The sequence below is a fragment of the Natator depressus genome, chromosome 17 (genome assembly GCF_965152275.1).
Source record: "Natator depressus isolate rNatDep1 chromosome 17, rNatDep2.hap1, whole genome shotgun sequence".
In the NCBI taxonomy this organism is placed as follows: domain Eukaryota; kingdom Metazoa; phylum Chordata; order Testudines; family Cheloniidae; genus Natator; species Natator depressus.
Window position 1 is genome coordinate 12,117,325 of NC_134250.1, and position 9,417 is coordinate 12,126,741.

At 43.1% G+C, this 9,417-nt stretch overlaps 2 protein-coding genes across 4 annotated transcripts in view; one reads left to right on the top strand and one right to left on the bottom strand.

The window, feature by feature from the left end:
- Positions 1-6,471, bottom strand: part of KIAA0753 (KIAA0753 ortholog) — a 36,009-nt gene extending 29,538 nt beyond the window's left edge. Inside the window, exons 1-7 of one of the 3 annotated variants that reach the window (XM_074974860.1) lie at positions 6,372-6,471; positions 4,828-4,976; positions 4,576-4,721; positions 3,353-3,950; positions 2,508-2,614; positions 2,158-2,220; positions 153-368 (exon numbers count right to left, since the gene is read on the bottom strand). In XM_074974860.1, coding sequence (XP_074830961.1) covers positions 153-368; positions 2,158-2,220; positions 2,508-2,614; positions 3,353-3,950; positions 4,576-4,665 — 1,074 coding nt within the window. In that variant the 5' untranslated portion in view covers positions 4,666-4,721; positions 4,828-4,976; positions 6,372-6,471. Of the gene's footprint in view, positions 1-152; positions 369-2,157; positions 2,221-2,507; positions 2,617-3,352; positions 3,951-4,575; positions 4,725-4,827; positions 4,977-6,371 lie in introns of those variants that run through there. The other 2 variants (XM_074974859.1, XM_074974861.1) reach the window with 2 other exon arrangements.
- An 83-nt stretch (positions 6,472-6,554) lies between these two features.
- TXNDC17 (thioredoxin domain containing 17) lies at positions 6,555-9,417 on the top strand. The gene is made up of 4 exons (XM_074974862.1): positions 6,555-6,769; positions 7,782-7,863; positions 8,499-8,574; positions 9,099-9,417. Exons 1-4 carry the CDS (start codon positions 6,628-6,630, stop codon positions 9,165-9,167), a joined length of 369 nt encoding a protein of 122 aa, XP_074830963.1. The 5' UTR covers positions 6,555-6,627; the 3' UTR covers positions 9,168-9,417.

The following is a 9,417-nucleotide window of genomic DNA, read 5'->3' on the forward strand; positions in this document are numbered from 1 at the left end:
AACCCTGGCAACTGCAACATGCACTTATTAAGCCATATTTTTACTGGTAATATTTTATCCCCCCCCCGTGATATAGTTTGCACCCAGAAGTTAAATATTTCATCCAGCCTCTTCTACATCAGCTTCGAAGAAAAATTAAGCACTTTCCACACCTCAATTTGTAGCAGAATGTCTATGATGATGTCAGGAACAGAAGAATCCATTTCTAATTTGGCAGAACAGAGAGATAGTTGTCGAATGAGATTGCCCAACTCCTTGTAATGAACAGGAACCTGCTGCTCTGATTGATCAGTAAATTGTGTAGCAAACACCTGCAAGGCACGAATGGCTCCTCTGTGGGCAGCTGCCACTCTGGACATCGCTCGAGACTGTGGCACAAAGGAAAGACATGGGTGATTAAATATCCAGCACTTTTCAAGTGATGTTATTCAGAAAACCGTTAGAAGAATTTCATTGATCATTTAAGTAACTATATTTTGCCCTCAGTTAATTGTGATGGAGACGTATCCACCCTTGTGATGAAATTTGGCAGCTGCTTAAGCAGTGCAGAAAAGTTTAATAGATTCTAAGGCTAGAAGGGACCACTATGATCATCTAGTCTGACTTCCTGTATAACACACGCCATAGAACTTCCCCAAAATAATTCCTAAAACATATCAATTTTGATTTAAAAATTGTCAGTGACAGAGACTCCACCATTATCCTTGGTAAACTGTCCCAGTGGTTAATAACTCCCACCATTAAAAATGTATGTCTTATTTCCAGTCTGAATTTTCAACTTTCAGCTGTTGAATTTCTCTGCTAGACTGAAGAGCCCATTATTAAATATTTGTTCCCCATGCATATCCTGATACACCATAAGTCAGCCAGCCCTTAACCTTCTCTTTGTTAAACGAAATAGATTGTGCTCCTTGAGTCTATCACTGTAAAGGCATGTTTTCTAATCCTTTAATCATTCTTCTGGCTCTTCTCTGAACTCTCCTGAATTGTGGGCACCAAAACTGGACACAGTATTCCAGCAGCAGTCCCACCAGGGCCAAATGTAGAAGTAAAATAACCTCTCTACTCCAACTCCAGGTTCCTCTGGCTATGCATCCTAGGATCACATTAGCTCTTTTGGCCACAATATCGCATTATCCACTGACACACCCAAATCTTTTCCAGAATCACTGCTTCCCAGGATAAAGTCCCCCATCCTGTAAGTTTGGCCTATATTCTTTGTTCATAGATGTGTACATTTACATTTAGCTGTATTAAAATGCATATAGTTTGTTTGCTCTGAATCAGTGACCTGTCCTCATTTTTTGTGTCATCTCCAAACTTTATCAGTGATTATTTTACATTTTCTTCTAGGTCATTGATAAAGATATTAATAGCATAGGGCCAGGAACTGATCCCTGCAGGACCCTACTGGAAACATCCATTCAAGAATGATTCCTGGTTTACAGTTACATTTTTAGAACTGTCAGCCAGTTTTTAATTCATTTAATGTCTACCATGTTAATTTTATTAGACAGACAAGATGGGTGAGGTAATCTCTTTTATTGGACCAACTTCTGTTGGAGAGAGACAAGCTTTCGAACTTACATCGAGTTCCAATAAAAGATATTAGCTCACCCACCTTGTCTCTCTAATATCCTGGAACCAACATGGCTAAAACAATTCTGCATATCACTATGTTAATTTTATATCATTTTAGTTTTTTAAAGCAAAATGTCATGTGGCAACAAGTCGAACACCTTACAGAAGTCTAAGTATATTAGGTCAACACTATTACATTTATCAACCAAGCTTGTAATCTCAAAAAAAAATATATATATATATATTATATGAAAGTTAGTTTGACAGGACATATTTTCCAAAAATCCATGCTGACTTGCATTAATTACATCATCTGCCTTTAGTTTTTATTAATCAAAGTTATACAGTCAATATACCAAATACTATGCTAGCCTGAACTAAAGCAGCTGAGTTATAGATATAAATCCAAGACGGAGGGTTGATGGAAACATTTAAAGTCTCAGAATACTTCTCCAATAATGTTGTACTTAAGGAGCCTTTGTAATGGATACCTAGAAACTGAATTAACCAAAAGTTCATTCAAGATCCCAAAAACTTGTTTTCAGAAAGATTCAATCCAAGTTCAATACATCTTACCTTCTTCGTGTGTTTGATTTTATGAGGACTCAGCTTCTCCAAGTCTTCCTGAATTTCTTTTACCTGTTTTTTCAGAAAACAAAAATCACAGTCAGAACCAGCTGTGTGTATGTATAGATTAAAGACAGGCCTGTGTTGTAAAGTCTAGGTTCAGATTCCAACTTTCCAATTCAGAGGTGTTTCGATGGCATTTTGGTTCATCCTATTATAATGGTAGGGCTCAGCCATGAAATTCAGATCCAGATTAGAACTTCCCTGAAGTTCAAAGGCTTTTGTTTCAGGCCAGTTCTATTGCATACAAAATAGATCATATTTTATATACACCCTTTTAAAAAATGATCTGTTCCTACCTGTTGCTGGAGGACATACAGCATCCGAGCAGACCGTGCAGCTTGCTCCTGCCTCCTAATGCGAACTCGTCGCTCTTCATCAGGATCCAAAATTTCTTCACATCTCTCTAAAAAGTGTTATTTTTGCAAAATGCAGAGTTATAGGTCTTGACAACCCAGTTAATCTGAGGAAATCCTGATTTAAGCAAGGGAGCTTCCTTCATGCAGGACCAATTCACAGTGCACCTTTACCTTGGCAAGGCATTATCTTGAACTAATACAGAAACTATTTTATCTACACATTCTGTATCATTTTAGGATGTTTTTACATATTCTTATCCAATATTGATCAGGTAAATCTTGCCAGCCCCATTATGATCTCCCAAATCAAATCATAAAGTTGTGGCAGGAATGTACAGAAAGTTATAACTCTTTAAACCTCTTGCTAAATATTACAAACAAGTCAATATAGTGTCAAAACTAAAAAAAATTAACCACTCCACCTCCCATGTGTCTCAACCCTGATGTAAGTGAGTCACTTCTAACAAGCAAGAGTTCTGACAGCCATTGGTCTCTTTCCTGAAACTGCTAAGAATGGTTCTAGCTGTGATACTGTTTTTTGTAATCTGCAGATCTATCCAATAGGAACAGGACTAACAGCATCACCAATGCATTTCACACAAGCCATTAAATGGCAACAGTGTTTTATTTACTATCAACATGGCTTGGATTTGAACCCATGTTACAAAGGTGAAAGGCTCCATACCACCTTACTAATACCCTGAATGGATCATCCATTTAATTTTGTCTTTAAAAAAAAAAAAAAAAAAAAAAAGGCTTTAAAAAATAATTATTGTGTCTTTCACCTTTTTTAGCCATTTCTTCTATTTTCTGGATGCAACATCTCAGTTCTTTTTGCAGTCGTCTGACTTCCTGTGTACTTTTATCTTCAATTTTTTTCAGTCTTGGCTTGGGCCCTGGTCCTGGATCATGGGTGGGCGGAGAATCTGAAACAGGTGGCTTTAACTTGCCCTGATTTGGAGTATAGAGATACACTTTTGCACCAGAGTTGGTAATCTCCATTTTGGAGGGTTGACCAAGTTGCTGATGATATTTCAAGCATGTCCGAGACTTTGATGCACTCCTCTCTGCAGGATTTTCAGATACTACACTCTTGCACTGCTCCGATGTCTGGGGGAACACTGATTTATTTTCAGCTTCTTTCACTTGTTCTTCCAGGTGTCTTCGTTTTACATCCCTTTTAGCTAACTGGATGGCCAGTTTTAGTTTCTCTTCAGATATGACTGAAAATGTGACAGAACTTCTTAAATTGGTGTCATCACCACCACCTAGATCTCTCTGACCATCAGGTGGCTTCAGCTTTTCTATTATAATCGGACGAGGGCTGGAGAATCTGACAGCCAAGTTCTCTGGAGCTGCAGGAACGTTCCTGTTAAACTGGAGCTGTTCCACAGATTAAATAAAAAGTCCACATTATATAGCATATTGCACAAATGATGCACCTCGAACATAAAATAAGAAGGACAAATGTAATTCCCTTCACATTACAATTTATCATATCGCCACGCAGGTAATAGCTATTTTAGTCCTAAAGCATCCTTCCCACTCAAACAAAGGGCCAGATATTTAAAGGTTATTAGACACCTAAAGGTGCAGCTAAATGCCTAGTGAGGTTTTCAGAAGCATTTAGGTGCCCAGTTCCAACTGAAATAACAAGAAACCTTTAAAAATCTAGCCCAAAGAGCTTTGGCACAGGACCATGTCATAATAAATATTTAAAACATTATAAAAGCAAAATAATCACAGGCAGAACTTACAAGTGAGAAGGAAAGGGTGAAGACAGATATTTACATTTATACATTTTCATCTGCAGATTTCAAAGCACTTTACAAAACAAGAATAAATATCATGCCAATGGATGCTGGTGACACATGAAAGAAGGCAGGCAAACTTGACACTATAGCTGTGCACAGAACCAGCGTCAGGAAGTAGGTTAAGTTTATCATATTATAAAACAGGATGGCAAACCCAACCCTGAGATGTCATCACTGCAGAAGTCAAATAATACCTGTGTCTGGAGAATCCTCGCTTCATTCTTTTCTGCTTGGATATTGGATGCAAATGGATCATACGACGTGTCTGGTTTGCTTGGTCCCATCACATTGAATAGAATATAAGGATTCTAAAAATCCACAGTCATCTGTAAACTGGCCTCTGCTAAAATTATAACAAGTAGACAAGATTTTTGGGTGTGAGGTTTTGTGTTTAAAAATAAGACAACGCCTAACAAATGTAATAGCTTAACAGGCAAAACACTCACTTGTGGAAGTAATTTTGAGAACATGCTCTTTGTAGTGGTACAGGCTGGAAGCAAAGTGAGGGATATATTCACATTTTCTGATGCACTAGATACAGCTTACATTCTTCTTTCACACACTGAAGCAGCTGACTGTAAAGCAGCATTACAGACTGTGAAGGGAATGCTCACATTAGCAGCCATAAGGAGAATACAGGGTTAAGGAAGAACTTTTGCAGCTCTTATTACTAGAGCAAGGAAACCGTGGTCTACTGAAAAGAGGTGGGTGGAAAAAAAACCCTTTGTTTTCTCAAACTTGCCCCAAATCATTAACCACAAGAGAGAGATGGCATAAAGTACAGAATATATTGTTGTCAGAAGGAGATAGACCAATGGAGAGCACACATCCGGATATCTTACATTTCTTCAGTGGAAAGGGAAATAAAATAAAAATAATGGCTCAGGAAGCCCTGATATATAAACTCACCAGCAATTAATTTCAGCGAGAGCCGAGGGCTCCTGAGGGGCCCCTAAATTCAAACAATTTCAAGATCAGGTATAATGACTTTGCTGCTTTCTCTCCAGTTTAAATCACAGACTGCCTCGCTCTGCTCCCCAGCTCCTCTGGACATTACTTCTTCTCTATTTCTCCCAACCGTGCTGCCCACGGTTGGAGCAAGTGCCAGTTCCTCTGCAGCTCCTGCCAGGATTACTCTGCTCACCTGAATCTTTATAGTGCTCCATCTATCATGTGAAAACAAATATTTCTCCCTTGCCTGTAACAGTTAATTCCACTCTACCTCTACTACCATTTATAACCAAACTAGATAAAGATAGAGACTTCTGAATCAACTTCAATTTCCCTCCTTCTCTATTTCAAAGCCCTGTACAAATCCACCCTGCTCCATTTCACAGCAATCCTGGGCTGGAGAGGTCATCTAGTCCAGCTCCTAAATTTCAACTCCTCCTAGTCCCTATTTCCTATTCAAGAGTCTCCTGGTTGTTCTCTGCCTCATTCCACCCACTCCCAACGCGGCGCCCTTTCGCACCTTGGAGAGCTTCCCAACTAGGATTTGCCAAGCCCCCCTCCCACTCACAACTCCGGAAGGCCCACAGGTGCTCGGAAGCGTCCCGGCTATAGGGCCCACACCTCAGCTGTGGAAGGCGCGGGACCCACTGGGGGCTGCAGGCCGCAGTCTCGGGGCGGCCGGGCGCGATCCCGGCAGTGGGGGAGCAGCCACGCGAAGGGGGTGAGAGCGCACGGCGCGTGAGGGGGGGGCTGAGGGGCCGCGGGGAGGGGGGCGCTGAGGGGCCGGAGCCCTGCCCCAGAGCAAAGGAGAGGACATGGGGCCCTGGTGCTGTGGGAGGCAGGGGGGAAACAGGGTCCGGGGACCCGCAGCCCTGAAAGGAAAGCGGGAAGGGCGGGAGCGGACGTCCCGGGGCGTTGGCCAGCGAGGCCACCCAGGGGCTCCCCTTGCTCCCTGCCGCCCCGCTCCGAGCCCAGGCGCGGGATGGCCCGGGGCGCACCGGACCCCGGCTTCCCACAGTGGGGCGGGGGGGACACCCACCGCAGAGGGGGGCGGGGGACTTGGCGAAGCGCTGCGGTTCAAACCCGCCCCATGACAACCGCCGCCGCTATCGCGGGGGCTGCCGGGAATGGAGGAAAAGGTACGGGTGCCCGGGGTGGCCAATCCGAGCCGCGCGTGTCCTTTCACGGCCGCCGTAGGCGGGGCCTGTCCCCTTCAAGCCCCGCCCCGGGAGGTGGCGCTTCGTGCGCAAGTGCGCTGCCGCCCCGGAAGCAGACGTTAGGGCTGCGGCGGGGCCATGGGCTGGGAAGAGAAGGCGGCGCGGGGCTATGGCGAGTTCGTGCAGGCGGCGCAGCAGAGCCGCGGCCGGCCCGTCTTCGCCTTGTTCTGCGGGGACAAGGATACCCAGGGCAGGAGCTGGTGCCCGGACTGCGTCACTGGTGAGCCTGGAGGGGACCCCTCCCCCCGCTTTCTAGGGCCTGGGCGGGGCTCCCGCTGTCCTGCCCCCTCCTCTACAGCGAGCCGGTGTAGAGGAGGGGGCATCTGCTCCGCGCCCTCGCCCCCCACGGGTATCTGGCAGCTGTATGGAATCACTCTGCCTGGGGGTGGCTGACCCTCTTTTTCTGTTTCTCACTCGGTGTGGTCTCCTAAGGCGATCTGTAGTTGTTGCCTTGGGTGGGGGATTCAAAACACCGCTTCTCTCTTTCTCTCCTGTGCCCGCCTCCGATCAGTGCCCCAACTCTGGTCCCCAGCCACCAGTTATTGCTGCCAGCAGTGTTACACACACCCTTGTCAAATCTTCGACTTGAATGGTGAATCTCTGCTGCTGAGATTACATCATACCCGTGAATGGGAGTTTAGTTAGCAAACTTGCCCTGCAGCGTGAGCTACTTCAGCCGCCTACCTTGGCACTTGAACTGGCCAGATGCCAGTTTATGAGCAGTTAGTTGAGCCCTAATATACCAAGGCATTGCAACATACTGACTTCCACTAGGAGTCCTTAGCAGTAGAAAACCGACCTGGCTCGGTGGCAATTATGGACTCGTACATCCCGATGAATTCATGTACAGTTGATGTATGTATGTGTGGTAGTACTTACTAAGCTAAGTATGTTGCTGCTTGGAGGAGTTTATATTCCCAGGTCATACAGACAAGGAGACAAAGGTTTGGGGAAAACACTAGCCAGTTTTATACCTCAGTCATCTCTGGTCACTGAGTGATACTGCAGTAGCAGGACTTCAGATGCAACTTAAATAGGTGCTGAGTGAGTCCAAGTAAGTTGTACCATACACAGGAGGCTGAGTAGAGGAAAGCATGTTGACTAGTGCATGAAGCAGACAAATGAACAGGAATATCTGGAAGAATGAGCAGCAGAGGTGACAGCATAAGATGCCACAACTGTAAAATATTAATACTGTTATGTAAACTTAACTAGAAAACTCTATTCTTTAGCTGAACCAGTTGTGCGGAGTGAATTAAATAGCCTGCCTGATGGATCTGTATTCATCTACTGCCAAGTAGGAGAACGAGCCTAGTAAGTGCTAAAAAAGTTACATGTTTTAATGGCTTCTTGTGCTATTTATGTTGAAATAATTCTTTAGTTCTAATATATGTACACACTGTCCCATAAAGCAAATCTTAAGTCATATGTTCAAATTGTTCTCAGTGAGCTGGTCCAGGCAGTGGGAAGCCATATCCATCTCAAATGTGTAGTCTCTAAGTCTGATTACCCTTATGCTCATCCAGAGGACTTGTAAAAGCTTGTTACCTTTATGCCTAGGGTCATCCCTCATCACAGTAATGTAACAGTTGAACGGAACATTTAAGCCTCCTAATCTAAATGCAGCCATTTTGTGCTTGTTAAACAAAATACTTTAAATCCAAAGTTTGGACTTCAAGTGGTATTTAGAATGCAGAGAATTAGCCACCTGAAAGTTGCAGAATACCTCACTGCTAATGTTGCAGCAGTTAATACTGATTTGATCCAGAATTCCTTGCAATGTATATTTCTACTTATTTTGGTGGTAGCTGTATGCATTAAGAATACAGAATCAGATTTCCCCTTGGGCTTTCAATAGTACTGATTATGCATGAAATAGTAAAAGCTATCTTACCCTCCAAACAGAATGTAGAACTTTTGCATAAACTTAACTAACTCTTTCAAAACAGCTGGAAAGACCCCAACAATGAGTTCAGAAAGAATCTGAAACTAACTGGAGTGCCAACGCTACTTAAATATGGAACAGTAAGTATTTTATTTGAATGTGTGTACGCTAAAGTGAGATGGAAAAACAAGCTTGAGCCTGGCAGAGTGAACCAGGTGCCCTGCACTCCACTACTCTGCTGAAGTATTCAGGAAAATTTATTCCTGACCTACAATAGCCTGGCAATTCCATTCTGGAAACTCTAAAGACACAAACCATTGGAGGCTGTGTGTTGAAAATGGAACCACCACAAAAGCATAGTATTTGGCATTCTTAACCTTTGTACTTTATGCTGTTTTACTACTATTTGGGAAAAGGTGAGCAAGAAAGCTGGGGGGGTGCGGGAGGGTAGAATAAATCAATCTTAACTGGACATCATAAATTTCTGCAGCAGTTTCAAACACCATTTTCACTTGTGTATGACATCTGGAAAAACCCTACAAATTAAAACTAGTTTATTAGTCTCTAGTTTATAGAGTTAAATACCATTATGCTGAGCAAGGAACTCTGTAAAAGACTTGACACTTTGAACTCTCTTCTTGAAACCACTTTTTTTTTCTTTCAGCCTCAGAAATTGGTAGAAGAAGAATGTCTTAACAGAGAGCTTGTGCACATGTTGTTTACTGAAGATTAAGTTTTCTCTCTTCTTTAGTCAATCATTTAGCTAGAAAGTAGATACCCATATCTTCAAGCTGCTGGTCATTTTCATTTAAAGGAGCCATCATGTATTGCCTTATCTCCATTCAGACTTTTTAAACTGTCAAGTGCATTGGCTGAGTGGCCAGAATAAATGCCATGAAACTGCTGGTACAGAGCATGGGAAGGGATCTTGCAACACTAGAAAACAGTAATTGACCCTTGTGCTGAATTAAACTCCTACTTGC

Excerpts from the sequence above, each read along its gene's own strand:
- TXNDC17 (XM_074974862.1), top strand. The coding sequence starts at position 6,628 with ATGGGCTGGGAAGAGAAGGCGGCGCGGGGCTATGGCGAGTTCGTGCAG. Across the intron at positions 6,770-7,781 it reads GTGCCCGGACTGCGTCACTG|CTGAACCAGTTGTGCGGAGT; the intron begins GTGAGCCTGGAG and ends TCTATTCTTTAG. Across the intron at positions 7,864-8,498 it reads CAAGTAGGAGAACGAGCCTA|CTGGAAAGACCCCAACAATG; the intron begins GTAAGTGCTAAA and ends CTTTCAAAACAG.